We start from the raw sequence: 19,762 nt of genomic DNA, 5'->3' as shown, positions 1-19,762 counted from the left end.
GGTCATCCTTCAAGATCAAATGTCTAATATATGGCATCTGTCCATCCGTCCGAAAACTTTAACATTGGCCATAACTTTTTCACTATTGATGATAGCAATTTGATATTTGGCATGTATGTGTATATCCTGGAGCTGAACATTTTGAGTGGTGAAAGGTGAACGTCAAATGTCTAATATATGGCGTCTGTCCGTCCATCCGAAAACTTTAACATTGGCCATAACTTTTTAAATATTGAAGATAGCAACTGATATTTAGCATGCATGTGTATCTCATGGAGCTGCACATTTTGAGTGATGAAAGGTCAAGGTCATCCTTCAAGGTCAAAGGTCAAAATTTGCAATATTGAAGATAGCAACTAGATATTTAAAATGCATGTGTATCTCCTGGAGCTGAACATTTGAGTGGTGAAAGGTGAACGTCAAATGTCTAATATATGGCGTCTGTCCGTCCATCCGAAAACTTTAACATAATAACTTTTCAGAAAACGCAAGAAGATGGAAGTCAAGACTGGTAAGGTTAAAAGGGAGAAACCTACCATGACGAAAAAGAAGAACAAACAGGTAAATCAATGACAGAAAGTATTCTTTCTTGTCAGATAAACAAAACTTGTTCAAGAAGATCCTTTAAAACACACATTCATCCTTTCATGTATGGTCATTTAGATGTTCTACAAATACAGTAACACCAAGCTTTAAGACGACAAAAAGGACCTTATAAAATTAGTCTAAATAGCTGGTATTCTTAGAATTCAGGTATAATTGATTATCACCAATAACCGGTTAAGCGGGGTTTTGGTGTATGTTAGTCTTCCATGTGCAAGCTTTTCAGGACCAGTCCTGGGCCTGTATTGAATTCATTATAATGTATAGATGTTCTAAAGTATGAACCGATTGTGGTACATGTTTTTGTTTTGTTTCAATTTCCATGAGTTTTTCACAAATATTACTTAAATGCAATTTTAGAATCCTCAGGCTGAGTGGTATTTTTTAAGTCCCTTGCTACAATTGCCCAAACTGCAGGGTGTGCTGTTCATCTGAAGATGCCCTGCTTGACCATTTTATAAGGAAGCATTCATCGTTGAAAGTAGATAGGCCTGACACACTTTACAATCAGGTTTTTAAATGGAACACATATTGTTGTATAGCTTTATGTTATGTAAATATACTCTATGATTTTGAATGAAAAAATATAATACTTTTTCTCCCCTAACAGTTTAACCTGAGGGGACTAATGGTTTGCGTTCTGTGTGTCCGTCATTCTGTGAGTCTGTCACTTTTTCTGGATCCTGCGATAACTTTAAAAGTTCTTCATATTTTATCATGAAACTTTAAACATGGATATATGGCAATATGGACATTATGCACGTCATTTCATTTTGTTCTTACGTCAAAATTTCTGGTTGCTATGGCAACAAATATATATAATGAACAAAAAAATCTGATAATGGTGGAGCCTGTAGGGGACATACATTGCTTGGCAATAGTCTTGTTTGTCTAGTAAGTATTGTATTAAAGGAAGGGTTATTCTATTATAGGAAGATGAAATCAACGTGCCATCCAACATCTATTGCCACCGAGACACTGAAGAGACGCCCCAACAAGATGACAACGCCGCAAATGAAGATCAAGTCAACGTGCCATCCCACTTCTTTTTCCAACGAGACACTGACAAGACGCCCCAACAAGATGTAGACACTTCACAGCTTCTTCTTATTCTTTCAAATGACGTTGAACTTAACCCTGGACCGGTGAGATATTCCTTCCTAATAATAAACAATATAAGTGGGCAAGTTCCTTAAGCAGAGGAATTTTAATCTTGTTAATGTACTATATATATCTATATATATATTTATATATATATCTATATATATATCTATATATATATATATATATATATATATATATATATATATATATATATATATATATATATATATATATATATATATATATATATATATATATATATATATATATATATATATTACACCTCAGAGATATTGGTCCTTCTAAATCTATATGACCGGTTTCAGTCTGTAAAATGCGATAGAGGAATCTAATAGTATATGGACCGGTCACTATTTTTTTTATATGGACCGTTCGGGGTTACACACCACTAAATTTGCAGTTTTACTGTAAATGACGTCATTTTTTAACGAAATGACGTCATAATTCTGCGAAATTCTTCAGTTTATCACTTTTAAAACCATAAACAATCGTACAGCACTGTAAAATGGTAAAGGGGGAAACTCTTCGGTATAATATAAGAATGGTAAACTCCACTTCGGTCCCAATGGCATTATAGTGACCAGCCAGGCAGCCACAAACTGTATATGGACTTCAGCCTACGGCTTCGGTTCATATACGGTTTGTGGCTGCCTGGCTGGTCACTATACTGCCATAGGGACCTCAGTGGGGTTTACTATTTCTTATATATATATATATATATATATATATATATATATATATATATATATATATATATATATATATATATATATATATATATATATATATATATGTGGTTAGGGTAATTTGAGGAAGGTGCTTGGTTGAAATTATTATCCCTTATATTGACCATTTTCTATTTGTATGCCCCAAGATCAAATGATCGGGGAGTATTGTTTTGGCCTGTCTGGCTGGCATTGTGTGTGTTTGTCTGTCCCAAAACTTTAACCTTTGTCATAATTTTTGTAATATTGAAGATAGCAACTTGATATTTGGCATGCATGTGTATCTCATGGAGCTGTACATTTTGAGTGTTGAAAGGTCAGGGTCATCCTTTAAGGTCAAGGGTCTTTTTTTCTAAAATAGCTGCTGTGCGGCTTAAAAGCGCAGTAGGGGGCATTGTGTTCCACAAACACAGCTCTTGTTTCCTCTGTAATTGAGGTAGTCAATTAATGTAAAAAATGATGTTAATCATTCTGGTATTTGTTTTCATTTTCTCAAATACTACCATAGAAGTATATTTAAAAAACCATATGATTGCTTGTTTTTATAATCATATATATCTTATATATTCAATAAGCAATTTAATAACAATACAAATGTTTACTTCCACAGACTTTCAGTTGCAAATGGACATCATGCTTCAAGAAATTTATTAATTATGGTGAACTTAGTGCCCATTTAGTATGTCACATAGAGGGAACAAATAGATGCCAATGGGAAGACTGCTATGAATATTTTTCAGCTGTAAGAAGATTTGAGCTGCATCTTTTGAGACATTTGTATGATGTAGGTAATCATTTGTATATTTTCAGTTTAAACTGTACAGATGTGTTAATCATTGTTAATTGGTGTTTTTTTAACTGTTACGAGAAAAGAATTCGCAATGTGTTGTAAAGTTGTCGCTTGTACATTTTTAAATGCATATTCATTCCAAAGAGATATTCCTTTAAGGCATGCCGTTTTAGTACTTTTTATTGCACTGCTCACATATTTGTGTCCACAGAACAGCGAGATATTCAAAACAATCGATGAATGGGAAAACACGCTACCTGATGGGAAGATCAATGAACAGACAACAGATCTGAATATGTGTCCGCTGCATCTGGTAAATTGTCTTGTTCATGTAATATAAAGCATTTTCATTTATCTCGAAATTTTATTTAATATCTAACAAGTCAATGTGTTTTTCATTTCCTACCATTATTGCAGATGTTCAATTGTGTGTTTATCTCTAAGTGTCAACACTTTTGTTCGATTAGAACATACTGCTGATACTATATGAACAAATCAAGATATGGGCATGAAATTGCTTCTCAATTGGTTTCAAATATGTCGCAATGTTGAAGTTGGTCTGGCGATCCCGCTCATTTGAAGATAAGAGGATTCAGTTGTATACTTTTAAAGATCGTATATGAAAATCACTTATATGCCTTATGTGAAAATGACAAAATTATTTGTCATTATTGAATTATTAATTTCAGAGGTCCAAACTGATGCTGCTCTTATTTGATGAAGATTACTCCATTCCAACGGGTTATTACACAATAGAGGAACACTACAAATACCTGGAATCGCTAAGTATACGTCTTCCTTCTGATTATGAAAAAATTAAAAATAACTTCTTACTTAAAAGAAAATATTTAGGTGAAAACTGGGAAAATGATAAGGGAAGGTGTCCAACTGTACAGTTTAATACTGCTGCTGACTATAGTCCTACTCCTAAAGATATATATACTGTAGCTAGTTATAATGAAAATAATGTGTTTGTCTCTACATCTAGACCAGAGTTGTGCAATACATACTTCTCAGGAACAACTTTAAACAAAGGAATGCTGAAAAGAAGAAAATCAAATGAGTATGTTCAATTTAATGTTGACAATTAATTGTGGTCAGATATATTGATTGAAAATTTAACAAACTGTTCAAACGATTTAAAATTGCAAAATCTTGTATTACAAACTTTAGCAGAAAAGGGTTTTATTACATCAAAGAAGCAATCTTTTTTTAAATTAGAACAAGAAGCTAGTAGATTATCTGCACAAAACAACTGTACAACTGGAACCTTTGTATGTTCAGTTTTTAAAAATAAAATTGAAGACAATGAATTTTATTATGTAAGGTATGTTGAATATGGAGTTTACAGTGGATTCATGGAACAGAAGTACGTATATTTCCTTAAGGAGCATTTTTAATGTTGCAGATGATAATGTTTTGTTGCATCAAGTTATTACATTGGAAGATATAAATCAAATGAAAATCGATGAAAATAAACATAGTATAAAAAAGGAATCGCCCAGATAAAATATTTAGTCATTGTGTTGATAAAATTTTGCCATCATATGTAAATGAACTGAATGACAATGAAAATTGTGATAGTGTTCAACTACTGTCTTACGTAGTACTTTTTTCGCCATTCAAATCAGAAGCATCTGTAGACAAGCCTGAAAAGATGTTTTTAAACAAGTTTGTGATTACCAGCGCACACAAGCAACACTCTTCCAATCTCAAACAAAAACATCACCTCCAGCAACATACCAGCAACATACCCACAGAGCAGTTATAGCAATGTCGAGTACCTGTGGGTCATTGCTTGCGAAGTGGTCCTGGACAAGCTCATGTTCCTCTTCAGGATATTATGGTTAAGTTCTTTCAAGCCATGTTGCCCTTCAGTCTCCGTAGCATCTCCAACACCATCCCCTCCATTTTAAAATTTTCCTAGATACAGATAACTTAATGTTAACAAGGACTGTTTGTAAAACACGCATGCCCCCCAAATGGGCTGTCAGTTGTAGTGGCAGCCATTGTGTGAATACTCATGAAATCACTCTAACCTTAGTATCAATAGTTAATTATATATATATATATATATATATATATATATATATATATATATATATATATATATATATATATATATATATATATATTATATATCATCCGGAAACCATTTTACTGCTTCAGGTCACTGTGACATTGACCTTTGACCTAGAGACCTGGAAATCAAAAGGGATCTTCTACCAGTCATGATCAATATACCTATGAAGTTTCATGATCCTAGGCTTAAACTTTCTTGAGTTATCATCCGCAAACCATTTTACTGTTTCGAGTCACTGTGACCTTAACCTTTGACCTAGTGAACTGAAAATTGAAGGGGTCATTCGCCAGTCATGGTTAATGTACCTATGAAGTTTCATGATCCTAGGCCTATGCGTTCCTGAGTTATCATCCGGAAACCATTTGATGGACGGTCTGACCGACATGTGCAAAACAATAAACCCCCTCTTCTTCGAAGGGGGGCATAATAATAATTTTGTTCAATCTATTTAATTATCCATTAAAAAGTTCACACTTTCAAAACAAATATAATACAAACTTGGTCACAAACAATAATAAAATACCCCTGCTGTCCCTGTGAATGTTTATGAGCGAGGATCAAGGAATCAAGACCATTACTCTTGGATGTGAAATCAATGCAAATAATTGTGTTTTGAAAATCTTCTTTTCATGCTGATCACATATTTACAAGTTTGAATGGATAGACAAATCCACAACAGACCAACCAACATACAGACTCCAATATACCAGGAATACCCCCACATACCGCATTGACACAGAATATTTTGCATGCTGTCTTCACAAAATAAGAAAAACATATTTACATGTTTGGCGATTTTAAGGGTTATTATGCAATTGTGAACTTGACCTCAGAGATATCGACAATTCTTTGGCATGACACACCGTCCAATGATGGTGAACAAATGTACAATTTTTTTTAAATCTCACAATGAATGACATAGTTATGGCCCAGACAAGCTCACAACCAAACTTAGGTAGATATCAGTCCACTATTTATTCCAAAAATTTGTGTTGAAAGCCTGTCGACAGGTGTCGCAAGCCAGTGTTATAGGGCCTAAAGTAAAAATCCATGTGACCTAGTTTTCGGCCCGGAATGGCCCATGTTTGAAGTTGGCCTAGAGATCATCTAGATTAAACTTCTGACTAAGTTTGGAGAAGATCGGATGAAAACTACTTGAATAAGAGAGCAGATACCATACTGAATGCTAAAAAACGCACGAAGTGACCCTGTGACCTAGTTTTTGGCCCGGCATTGCCCATGTTCAAACTTGGCCTAGAGATCATCTAGATAAAATTCTGACCAAGTTTGGTGAAGATTGGATGAAAACTACTTTAATTAGAGAGCGGACAGCATGATGAATGTTTTAAGCGCACTAAGTGTCCCCGTGACCTAGTTTTTGACCCGGCATGACCCATATTCAAACTTGACCTAGACATCATCTACATACAACTTCTGACCAAGTTTGGTGAAGATCCGATAAACACCTTGAATTAGAGAGGGAACACTTAATACGGAGCGATCGACAGACAGACAAAGTCACTCTTATATATCCCCCTATAATTCGTTTGTGGGGATATAATAGCAAATAATCAAGGAATATAAAACAAGATAATCTTGATAATAATAATTAATACTCCAGCAACATACATATGAGCCAGGTCTCGCATTGTGGAGCACTAACCAGTTTTTACTGCGGAAGACGACAAGCTACATTCTGTGTGTGATAGGCGGTTGGGAACCATGCCCTTCAATATGAAAACTTGCCAGCTTCTAAGTGTTCCACACAGAGGTCAGCGCCTCCACTGTCTCCATCTCAATCTCTAGGTACTCCTACATATATATGCAAAAATCAATTGAGTGAAACCACTAGTTTGATTATCCATTAGATGCATTCTTGACCAAACATTAGAGCAGTAGTACCCGTGAGATTAACAATATGGGTATTTTTACTGGATGCTGTAAAAATAACAGTTTGCTTTTGTTCGCATCAATGACCATGATAACACAATAATGGCTATAAAAGAAATAATGAAATTAGCTGAACAAACGCCAGTTATCAACAACCTATGGCATAACTAGCAAAACCATCAGTACAGTTTACAAAAATAAACTTCTTTTGAAAAATGGGTTGTTTGTACAGTAACTGTTACCCTATTTACTTGTTACAGTTTCGTTTCCCATTCATATGCATTTTCTAAATTTTGGCATTTAAATTACATAAAAAATATGAGTGAAAATAGTTTCATGCATAGTCAGTTTTAAACAAGAGTGCTAAACTGTCACAAGATACGCATGTTCGAAGGTTTTGGACACCATGCTCAATGCTTGAAATGCACTAAGTGACCTCGAGACCTAGTTATTGACCCGGCATGACCCATATTTGATATATGAAATATGAAAACTACTTCAATAAGAGAGCGGACATCATGCTAAATACTTGAAATGCACTATGTGACCTCGTGACCCTCGTTTTTGACCCGGCATGACCCATATTCCAACTTGACCAACTTGACCTATATATTATCTAGACACAACTTCTGACCAAATTAGGTAAAGATCAGATGAAAACTACTTCAATTAGAGAGCGGACACCATGCTCAATGCTTGAAATGCACTAAGTAACCTCGTGACCTAGTTTTTGATCTGACATGACCCATATTTGAACTTGACCTACATATCATCTAGACACAACTTCTGGCCAAATTTGGTGAAGATCGGGTGAAAACTACTTCAATTAGAAAGCAGACACCATGCTAAATCCTTGAAATGACCTCGCGACCTAGTTTTTGACCCGGCATGACCCATATTCGAACTTTACCTAGATATTGTCTAGACACAACTTCTGACCAAGTTTGGTGAAGATCGGATGAAAACAATTTTAAATTAGAGAGCGGACACTGCTGTGGACGCTGCCCCCCCCCCCCCCCCGCCAAGGGTGAAACTATAATACGTCCCGTTTTTAAAAACGGGCGTATAAAAAAAGGAGAGCATGAGATTTGGATGTGTGAGAGGGTGTTTTGCTGCGTAAATGCGCGACTCTCACGCTGAATGCCCGATACTTGACAGGCGCATGAATGTTGATGCAAACTACTTCAATTAGAGAGCAGACACAATGCTAAATCCTTGAAATGCACTAAGTGACCCCGTAACCTAGCTTTTGACCCGGCATGACCCATATTCGAACTTGACCAAGATATTGTCTAGATACAACTTCTGACCAAGTTTGGTAAAGATCGGATGAAAATTATTTGAATTAGAGAGCGGACACGAAAAGTGTGACAGACTGACAGACAGACGGACAGTGCGAAAACTAAATACCCCCTTCTCTTCGAAAGGGGACATAAAAACAACTTATCCATAGACATCGGATGCATTTTGTAATGGGAATGCTTTGGAGATTACCACAACATTCTGTGCACACGTAATACCTTTATGAGGAATCCTTAACATTGAAGATTTATTAATATTTTTGAAAATTAAGCAAACATTATTTTTTCATGAAAGCATTACAACTATGGCTTTCTATAAGTATAATATGATGTATGAAATAGTATTTTTCTTTTTAATTTTATGTTAATGTTGAACCATTCAATCACTTTAAAAACATTGCAAGTTATTGCATTTCCAGAAAGCATATGAATCTTAGCAGGTAAATTCAATGAATTTATGATTGGTACCCCCAGCCGATAATTTTACAAATCTGTATGGAAGTTCACCAGATGATGTTTTATGCAAAATATGTATGTTCGCACTGCAGTTTTTGAGAAGAATATTTTTAAGTGTTCATTATAATATATATTATATAAGGAAAACAAATTTGATCCGAGGGTGGGGCAAATATGATCCAATGATACTTGAACAATCTTGGTGAAGGTCCACAAGATGAAGTTTCATGCCAAATATCTTTGCTCTAGACCTTGTGGTTTATGAGATTTTTGTTTTTGAAATTTTTACAATATACTTATAAGGAAATTACATTTCCCTCCCCCACTTAACTAGATCTAAATCACCTATTTAAACTCATTTTCCTTCTTTTTCGTACACAACATTTTCCACATATCACATTTAATCGCTTAGTGTTTTAACTTTAGACTCTCTGTCGCTCGGTTTTTCAAGTCGAACTTTGCGATTCTGATGTATCCTTCTTTTTGCACATTGATTATCTTTATCCCCACGTTTTTCGGAGAAAAAGTGGGGATATTGTATTGATGTGCGTCTGTCCGTCCGTCCTGGCCACCTGCTCCTCCTACACTATTAGCACTAGAACCTTGAAACTTACATACATGGTAGCTATGAGCATATGTGCGACGGTGACAGTGACGGAATTTTGATCTGACCCCTGGGTCAAAAGTTATGGGGGTTGAGGCGGGGCCGAGTCAGAGATTTTCACTCATTTTTTATGTTATTTTACATTAACTTCTTCATTTCTGCACCGATTTACTTCAAATTGATACTGAGCCTCTCTTATGACACTAAGGTCAATCTCAACTATGCATGGCCCCATTACCAACTCTGGGGCGCCCCGGCCACATAGGCCACGCCCACCCAAAATTGCCTTTTACTATAATTTCTTCATTTCTACACCGATTCACTTCAATCTGATACTGAACCTCTCTTATGACAATACAGTTAATCTCAACTATGCATGGCCCCATTACCAACCCTGGAGCGCCCCGCCCACATAGGCCACGCCCACCCAAAATTGCCTTTTACTATAATTTCTTCATTTCTACACCGATTCACTTCAAATTGATACTGAACTTCTCTTATGACAATACAGTTAATCTCATCTATGCATGGCCCCATTACCAACCCTGGGGCGCCCCGCCGCCATAGGCCACGCCCACCCAAAATTGCCTTTTACTATAATATCTTCATTTCTACACCGATTCACTTCAAATTGATACTGAACCTCTTTTATGACAAAACAGTCAATCTCAACTATGCATGGCGCCATTACCAACCCTGGGGCACCCCGCCCACATAGGCCACGCCCACCCAAAATTGCCTTTTACTATAATTTCTTCATTTCTACACCGATTTACTTCAACTTGATACTGAACATCTCTTATGATAATAAGGTCAATCTCAACTATGTATGGCCCCTTTACCAACCCTGGGGCGCCCCACCCATAATAGGCCACACCCACCCAAGATTGTCTTTTACTAAAATTTCTTCATTTCTACACCGATTCACTTCTAATTGATACTGAACTTCTCTTATGACAATACGGTCAATCTCAACCATGCATGGACCCATTACCAACCATGGGGCGCCCCTGGGTCAAACATGCGGCGTGGGGATACGCGTCGGCCTCTGCCGCGCCATTTCTAGTTTCGTCTTCATCTTGGTCATTATCTTGCTGTATGTACAATATTGTTTTCATGCTCTTCCCTCCCTGCTGTATTCGCAACTAGCTTGATAACCGGCAGTGTGTTCTTCTTTATAGCATTTCTTCCGGCTATATCCATCCGTATTACGTATAAACTATGCACTTTTTTTTGCATTATAAGAAGGCACTTTGATGAAAGGCGTGACATGCTCGAGAAGTGCTTGTCAAAGCCTTAAAAACCACTAATATCGTGGAGCTTAATAGGGGGCTTCGCCCCCCTGGACCCCCTTGAAGGGCTTTGACCTGCACCAACCTGGGGCCCTAGCGGCCACCCTGGACCCCCAGTAAATCTTTCAATATCCAGCCCACCCCCCCCCCTTACCAGAAATCTTGCATCCGCCCCTGTGTATCCAGTGCACTCAATGGTTATAAATTAAAACTGTGATACTGTGTTCATACAGTCGTTTTTCAAATCCAATGAAAAGAAGAGCATCAACAACACCAATTAACGTGTTTATTTTTAAAATAAAATATGTTTTATACAATAATTAACATATAACATGGTTGGTAAACAGGGTAAAACGTCCCGTCAGAAGAAAAATGTAACCGTTCAATAAGATTTCTCAGCTACTGATACCACATGGGTTAAGCCCTTTTGTGTTCTGCAGTTTACATGTATGTTATTAAACTCGACCTTCAAACATACTAAACACTGACATGTACAAAACAACATTATACGCCAACTAAGATGTTTAATCAAATAAATTGTTATACAACTAGAACACAAGTCTTCGACTAGGTTTTAATTGATTATGAGTCCTGTCTCTGGAAATATCGTTTACAGACGAGATTGTCGTTTGGCAACGTCACTTCCTACAACAAACGACGGAGCCTTTTGGTTGTACAAAATAGGACATGCATAACACTGATATTACAAGGAATTATATAACAAAACATTTTCTGACATTCTTCGTATTATTTTCAATACTTGGAAATCTTGTCTTCAAACTTGAATTTGTTTAAAATATTAAGAAATAATAATGCCTCCATATACATTTGACCGCATAATATGTAAAGGTTTAATTGCTTGATCAAAAAAGTTTCTTCACTTTAAAGCATTCCATGTGATCATATTTAAACACGTTTAGGCCGACTTAATTCCAAGAAATTGTATCTGCTAATATAACACACTATTGTGTGGCATTTTATATATATTTTTTATCATTCTTTCAACATACTTCGTTTTATTGCGCAATAATAAGGTCATACCATTAGCAATTGACCATCTGGTAATATGTATCGCTCCACTACTGAATGTTTTGCATTGGAACCTTCCGCCGGAAATGATTCGGTGCGCATCTTCTTGAGGGTTGAATCCCACGTTACCTTGACCTGAAAAGGGCCATTTTAAAAGTATGTGTGCTTTGAAATGTAAAAGGCACTCATCCAACAAATACCACATTATAATTTGAATAGGTTGAATAATTATACTGGTAAGGTGTATATAACGATAAGGTTTTGGGAACCGGGCAGCGAAGTGTACTCCAAGATTCATAACATATATTAAACAAGAGCACCGCCTTGCGGGTGCAGACCGCTCATCTATTTTTCTTTTAAAAGGTGTAGGGACCTATCTCAATTTCAATCACAAAGGAGAGAGGGATGGAGTGGAGAGGGGTGTATAGTGTGGGGTAGTGGGGGGTAGTGGGGGGATTCTTGGGTGGGATGGTTGGACGGTATTTCAAAAATAAAATAATAAAAATAAATATTTGTGTTTTTTAACCATGTTTGAAAAAAACAAGAGATGTGTTTGTCAGAAACACAATGCCCCCTATTGCGCTGCTTTGATTTTTTTTTTACCTTTGACCTTGAAGAATGACCTTGTTCTTGAACTTCCACCACTCAAAATGTGCAGCTTTATGAGAAGGCCGCTTTGAAATATTATTTGTTTGACCTTTGACCTTGAAGGATGACCTTGACCTTGAAGGATGACCTTGACCTTGAACTTCCACCACTCAAAATGTGCATCTTCATGATAACGCCGCTTTGAATAAAAAAAAATTGACCTTTGACCTTGAAGGATGACCTTGACCTTGAAGAATGACCTTGAGCTTAAACTTCCACCACTCAAAATGTGCAGCTTCATGAGAACGCCGCTTTGAATTTTTTTATCTATTTTTTGACCTTGAAGGATGACCTTGACCTGGAACTTTCACCACTCAAAATGTGCAGCTTCATGAGAACGCCGCTTTGATTTTTTTATTTTTTTTTTGACCTTGAAGGATGACCTTGACCTTGAACTTCCACCACTCAAAATGTGCAGCTTCATGATAACGCCGCTTTGAATTTTTTTATTTTGTTTGACCTTGAAGGATGACCTTGACCTTGAAGGATGACCTTGACCTTGAATCTACACCACTCAAAATGAGCAGCTTCATGATAACGCTGCTTTGAATATATTTTTTGACCTTTGACCTTGAAGGATGACCTTGACCTTGAAGAATGACCTTGACCTTGAACTTCCACCACTCAAAATGTGCAGCTTCATGATAATGCCGCTTTGAAATTGTTTATTTGTTTTTTGACCTTTGACCTTGAAGGGTGACCTTGAAGGATGACCTTGAACTTCCACCACTCAAAATGTGCAGCTTCATGAGAACGCCGCTCTGAATTTATTTATTTTTTACCTTGAAGGATGACCTTGACCTTGAACTTCCACCACTCAAAATGTGCAGCTTCATGAGATACACATGCATGCCAAATATCAAGTTGCTATCTTCAATATTAAAAAAGTTATGGCCAATGTTAAAGTTTTCGGACGGACAGACACCATATATTTGACATTTGACCTTGAAGGATGACCTTGACCTTTCACCACTCAAAATGTGCAGCTCCGTGAGATATACATGCATGCCAAATATAAAGTTGCTATCTTTAAAAGTGAAAAAGTTATGGTCAATGTTAAAGTTTTTTTCGGATGGACAGATAGACTGACTGACATAGTGACGGACAGTTCAACTGCTATATGCCACCCTACCGGGGGCATAAAAATTATTTTTTTGGGGTAGGGGTTGGGGGGGTATAGTGTGAGGGTGTGGTGGTCATTTATTAGATGATCTGTAATTAAAAGAAAAAATAATGGGGGAGGATTGAGGGGGAATTCGGGGGGGGAGGGGATTCGGGGTGGGGGCGTGGGAGATGGTTTGGACGGAGTCAATTGTGGTATGTCAGGTAAGAGTTGTTTTGTCAAAGTATCAATCGAATCTAATCATAAATAAAGAAGTAATGGCAATTTTAGCAAAATTTAATAATTTGACCTTGAGAGTCAAGGTCATTCAAAGGTCAAGGTAAAATTCAACTTGCCAGGTACAGTACCCTCATGATAGCATGAAAGTATTTAAAGTTTAAAAGCAATAGCCTTTATACTTTAGAAGTAAAGTGGATCTAAACATAAAATGTAACCATATATTCAAAGTTACTAAGTCAAAAAAGGGCCATAATTCCGTAAAAATGACAACCAGAGTTATGCAACTTGTCCTTTACTGTCCCCTTATGATAGTTTGCGAGTGTTCCAAGTATGAAAGCAATATCTATGATACTTTAAGGGTAAAGTGGACCAAAACACAAAACTTAACCAAATTTTCAAGTATAAAGGGCCCATAATTCCGTCAAAATTCCAGTCAGAGTTACATAACTTTTCCTGCACAGTCCCCTTATGATAGTTAGTAAGTGTTGCAAGTATGAAAGCAATAGCTTTGATACTTTAGGAAAAAAGTGGACCTAAACACAAAACTTAACCAAATTTTCTAAGTATAAAAAGGGCACATAATTCTGTCAAAACGGTAGTTATGGTTTATGGTTTAATTAAATGTTTGTATAGATCGTGTGTAAAATAGTTATTGTTTTGTCTCATTAACTCAGTGTCAATATAGCTGCTCCGTTTTTCAGCTCTTTAGTATCATGACTTTGTGCATTTGAGCAAGTATATCCGCCTAAATTGACACTTAGACTGACACCGCTTTTCTTCAAATACTGAGTGATGTTGCTCAATATGGTATAGCTCAAAACTATTCCTGGGAATTGACACTTGGTACGATAAAACAAGAATAAGAATATGTTGACCTACATATTTCATTCACAGTTTCAATTGTTTTTCAGGTTTAAGTTTATAGTTCAAACCTATTTATTTTAGATCGATTGCATCGAAAGACGCATGCCTATTGAAACGCTATAGAGTTCATTTCCTGGGCCTACCAGTACTGTTGCCTTTGTGGAAGGCCTAAGGAACGCTCCCACAGTGGGAATCGAACCCGTGACCTTCCGGTCGCTAGGCGGACACCTTTGTCATTACACCATGGCGACATTTTTTCAGAGATTTAAATAAGTTCATGGCACAAAATAAGATCAGTAATACGTTTTGAATAATATTAACAGGCCTGAACATGCCCACATGTTGACCTACCCGTATTTTATTATCGAATGGATCCACTTCGTCAACCTCGTTGTCAATGGTGATGGTCGTGTCCATGTTTTTAGCACTCTTAGTGATGATCCTGACTTGATTATCGTTGATCTTGATCATCTCCATCGTAGTGTTGAACGAAAGGGCGAGCTTCCGTTTGATGTAACCGACACCTTGAAGATAAATAGTTATCCTAATTAAATAGCATGGCATGATGTCGTGGAAACATAGGGCTGAACGCATAGGCTGATCAAGAACTTACCTTTGCGCCTTCAATGAAATTATTGCTAGCAGAGACTTTCTTAAAATTGACAGTGCTATAGTAGCGGAAAGTGTCCCTCCTGTTTAACCTGTGTAGTCCGCATATGGGGATACATGACGACAATAAAGTGAACCCATGTACAAAAAGATGATTAAGCCTGGTAAACTATTGTCACGTAAAGGATTACTTACAACCGTCAGGGGAAACTACTCTTATGCAGACTCAATATCTTATGAACTAGATGGTCGATCTAGATTAATAATTAATTTTAAGCATGCGCGGTTATCAATCTTCAAGATTTAAATGCAGATGTCCTAGTGCTCTTGATTAAATACACAAATGCAGATGATAAGGTTTCGACTACTAGTTCCATAGAACTGCCATGACAATTAAAATGTCTTCTATGAATAGCGGTAAATGAATGGTTTCATCACAAATTTATTTACCACTCCTTTAATGCATCGGAAAATAGGTGGTACATTTTCATGGATCGGCGTCGCATCAAAGGCACCGCAACCGATAATAGTTGCACATGCGATTCTAACTGATTCGGAAATGAATATAAACAAGTAATCAAACAAATCAATGATGATTACACGAACTCCATACGAACTTACATAACTCGTGCATGCGTTTGTTTTTAAGTTGTTCGTCGTTGAGGTACACGGCTTTAATAATACCATTGAAGGGTCTGTTTTAAACGTGTTTCTTGTAGCATCATACCTTAGAGACCGTTATTTTAATTCTAAAATGCAGTTAACTGTAGGAAACCACACTCAACCAACTTATTCCTCACCGGTCCCAAGCTTCCCGCCAACCCTCCGATCTGTCAAGGCTATAGGGCATACACACGTAATCTCGAAGTTGGTATATTATTAGTTACACCGTTAGTAACTGATGGTGTATGGGATATACACCCTCAGTAATTTCATACCATACGGGAGCGAAGCTTGAGTATGGTATTAAATTGCTGAGGGTGTATATCCCATACACCGTCAGTTACTAACGGTGTAACGATTATATCTCAACCGACTACTCGATTACTCGGGTAGTATGGAAATTACTCGGGGTGTATGGAAAATACTCCATGGGCATGTGACCGCTCTAAGCCAATAGGATTAGGTCATTTTTGTAGGAGGTGAGATATAAATAATTACGCATGTTTCAACTGCTTACACATTGGAATATTAAACCACGGTCATTACACTTGTTTCTACAAAATCGACGCCTAAAGCTAATACAGTCCGATAATTGCGTGGTTGAGATACTGGTTCAACGAGCATGCAAGTGTATTGAGCGTACTGTTTCGTTGAAGTTATTTACTTTCCAATCTTTACACGGGCAAACAAAATAATCGATCCATCGAACTAAATATAGCTTACATTCTGAAAACATTGATTTTGCATATAGGAGTGTTAGTGCAACTCAAAACCAAAGAGTAAATTAAAGTAATGGACAATAAAAGTATATGCAATACACTGTTGTCTAAAAGTACTGATAACTGAAACCCTATTATACACATCTGATTTTACGTTCCATACTTATACACTAGACGCTGTAAACACAGTTTGCAATTCTTAAAGTGCACGTACAATATTTAAAGGGACTTGTTACCAGTTTGGACAAATGACGATTAAAAAAGTTGCCAGATTCAAATCAGAATCTATACATTTAGTTTAAACAAGCGAATTTACACTCCAGACACTATGCAAGACTGTTAGATAATCATCACTCGCAATCGAATAATAATAAACAGTCATAAAGAGTTTTAAAAAAGCATGTGGAGGGCAGTGGTAGCGCACTATCTTTTGATTCCAGAGGTTCCTAGATGGAATCCCGTGGATGGCAATATTTTTTATGTTACCTTTATATTGTTATTGGAAATGATTTAGACTATTAAAAAATATTATAGATTTGTACGTAAAACATTTAATGAGGTATTTAAAAAATAGGGAATATGTGAACCAGTTCCTTTCATATCAGACTTTATGTGCTCGCGGTAAAAGGCGCTATTATTGATCGCGTTTTTACCCGGCCATTGATATAAGTCAATAATCCGACGATACATGTACACTTTAAATGACAACTTGAAGTAACAATAAACCTGCTGAACACGGTGTATCTTTTTTATCATACCTAGTCCACACTTTGTAATATCTGAATATTTCGTACCGCAGCAAGGATTGGTAATAACGTTTGAACGCACATGTTCGTGCGGTAATGAAATATAAGGACGTATCGATACTTACCCATCGCTGCTAAGTATTCGTCAAACCCTTCGTTTTTCACCAGCAACCATTTCCCCGCCAAACTCTCATCAAATCCTTCTAACGACATGTTCTTTATATCCAGGAAAACGTACACGACATCCGCAGCCTACTGCAACACCAAACACGAACAATCAGATGAGAAAGCCGTTCGATAAATTATTCAGTGAACTTGAACTTCGGTTGAAATAGGGGTAAGTCTAGCCACGAGAAAAGAGAGTCTGATTTTGCGACACAATTATCAGTTCTACTTAAACAGTTTATCACTTGTTATCATATCCTCATACGTTAAATTGAACGTCATATAACCATGGTTGTAAACATGCTTTCATGTACAGTTCAGAGTACATTGACGCGATATAACTAACAATCGTGATATATCGACTATCTCCGGAATCCTCCATACAAGATTTAAGCAATACATCGTCTGCTGATCCAGAGTCGAAAATAGCAGTAAAGGTTACATTCTACTCTATCTTGGTATGTGTTTAAATTCTTCATTTAAATAGTATTAATTTCGAAAGAATTGTCAGTATATTTATATGTTCTGAGTTTTTATTTTGTCCACTGGTCAATCTAATATTGCATTAAATTAAAGTGTATGAGTTATGTATTTTAATTCATTTTCTACGAGAAGTAAACTGAAGTGTAGTAAACTTGTGTTTAATGTCTTTGAAATCACACTGTCAAGACATATATTCTAACAGAGAATGTATACATCTTTAACTTATCGGTATTCAATTTCAATAGTGCTAACTTTGATATCAATATAATATTATCAAGATGTCAAATAAGCAAATGATCAAAATAAATACGAACTATTTGGTGTACAGCTTTATCAGGACAAATCGTGTAAACTATAACGTTACCTATCAAACAAACTAGCAAATATGTTAACTTTGATTATATTAAACTTTAAAATGTTGATATTTGAAATTCATTCCTAATTGACGTCTTGACGCATCTTGTTCACAAATTTTCGTTATTCTTAAAAAAATGCATAGAGGGTAAAAACACCATAGTATATGCATTAACACAAAGACTAATAATATCCTGAGAAAAATATCACCATGATTCCAACTCGGGATCTTTTGAGTTCAGAATCTTGCCATCTCTGAGCCATTCATTCTTTCGAATTTAAGAGCGTACATGTATTTTAAACGCTATGTATAGCGAACACATATTATTTATTTGCCAAAAAAAGCGTAACAAGCGTATTGTTGTTTTTATTTTTCGATGTATGAGTATTCATAAACGAATAAAAATGTTTGACTATTTAGTTGTATTTCCCAATACATTCTGTTCTGGAGCTCTGTGTTTGAAGTTGTCATTTTAACAATCAGTCAACAATTCCTTGTAAAGAATAGTTCAATTTATCCGCAAATATCACTCTGTTAACTAAGTTTTTATTTTCGATGAGAGCCACGGTTCAATAACTATTGAGACAGACAGACAGACAGACAGACAGACAGACAGACAGACAGACAGACACAGACAGACAGACAGACAGACAGACAGACAGACAGACAGACAGACAGACAGATTGACAGACAGAAAGACAGACAGACAGACAGACAGACAATTTAGTCAGACTGATACGAAAGTACATCGGTTTCATAAATAAATATAAACAATATTTTCTGTCACGTTACTACGAACAACAACAAAGAATTATACAACATAAAAAGTCAATTAAAAATACAAATACAAATAAACAAAATAATTATATGGTAAGAACACGAAGTTCTATCTAAGGGGTATTGAAATATATTAAACGGTATTATTAAGGATGGAATTTCCTATGACATAAGTTTTTTTTTATATCTATTTAGAGACATTAGACATTACTTATCTATCACATGAGACTCATAACTTGTGGAATTCATATACAGATGGGTTAATATAAAATATACGGCTGATATATGTTTTTCCTCAATCAGTTTAACAACGGCATATACATATGAAATGTTATTCATATTCAGAAGGGCGAGGTTTAAGACCTGCGCCCAGTGTTTACTTGCTCGTATTCTTGTATTTGTTAAATCGTCAAGTGGCATGGGGGGGGGGGGGGGGGGGGGGGGGGGGCTCCCCCCTGTGCCATTCATGTGCACATGTTCATACACGATATAT

General features: G+C 36.3%; 2 protein-coding genes across 2 annotated transcripts; one reads left to right on the top strand and one right to left on the bottom strand.

Moving 5' to 3' along the window:
- Positions 1–489: 489 nt before the first annotated feature.
- Positions 490–5,014, top strand: LOC127857594 (uncharacterized). Its single transcript, XM_052394112.1, has 6 exons — positions 490–561; positions 1,536–1,748; positions 3,064–3,195; positions 3,455–3,556; positions 3,933–4,029; positions 4,875–5,014. The coding sequence occupies exons 1-6, from the start codon at positions 496–498 to the stop codon at positions 5,012–5,014; spliced, it is 750 nt and encodes a 249-aa protein (XP_052250072.1). The 5' UTR covers positions 490–495.
- Positions 5,015–11,141: 6,127 nt separating this feature from the next.
- On the bottom strand, positions 11,142–17,993 carry LOC127855695 (sodium/calcium exchanger regulatory protein 1-like). Its single transcript, XM_052391479.1, has 4 exons — positions 17,615–17,993; positions 15,104–15,276; positions 11,911–12,033; positions 11,142–11,514 (listed from the first exon to the last, which is right to left on the bottom strand). The coding sequence occupies exons 1-4, from the start codon at positions 17,700–17,702 to the stop codon at positions 11,452–11,454; spliced, it is 447 nt and encodes a 148-aa protein (XP_052247439.1). The 5' UTR covers positions 17,703–17,993; the 3' UTR covers positions 11,142–11,451.
- Positions 17,994–19,762: the final 1,769 nt, after the last annotated feature.

Source organism: Dreissena polymorpha, chromosome 1 (genome assembly GCF_020536995.1).
Source record: "Dreissena polymorpha isolate Duluth1 chromosome 1, UMN_Dpol_1.0, whole genome shotgun sequence".
Classification (NCBI taxonomy): Eukaryota; Metazoa; Mollusca; class Bivalvia; order Myida; family Dreissenidae; genus Dreissena; species Dreissena polymorpha.
This window is presented reverse-complemented; position numbering and strand designations above follow the sequence as displayed.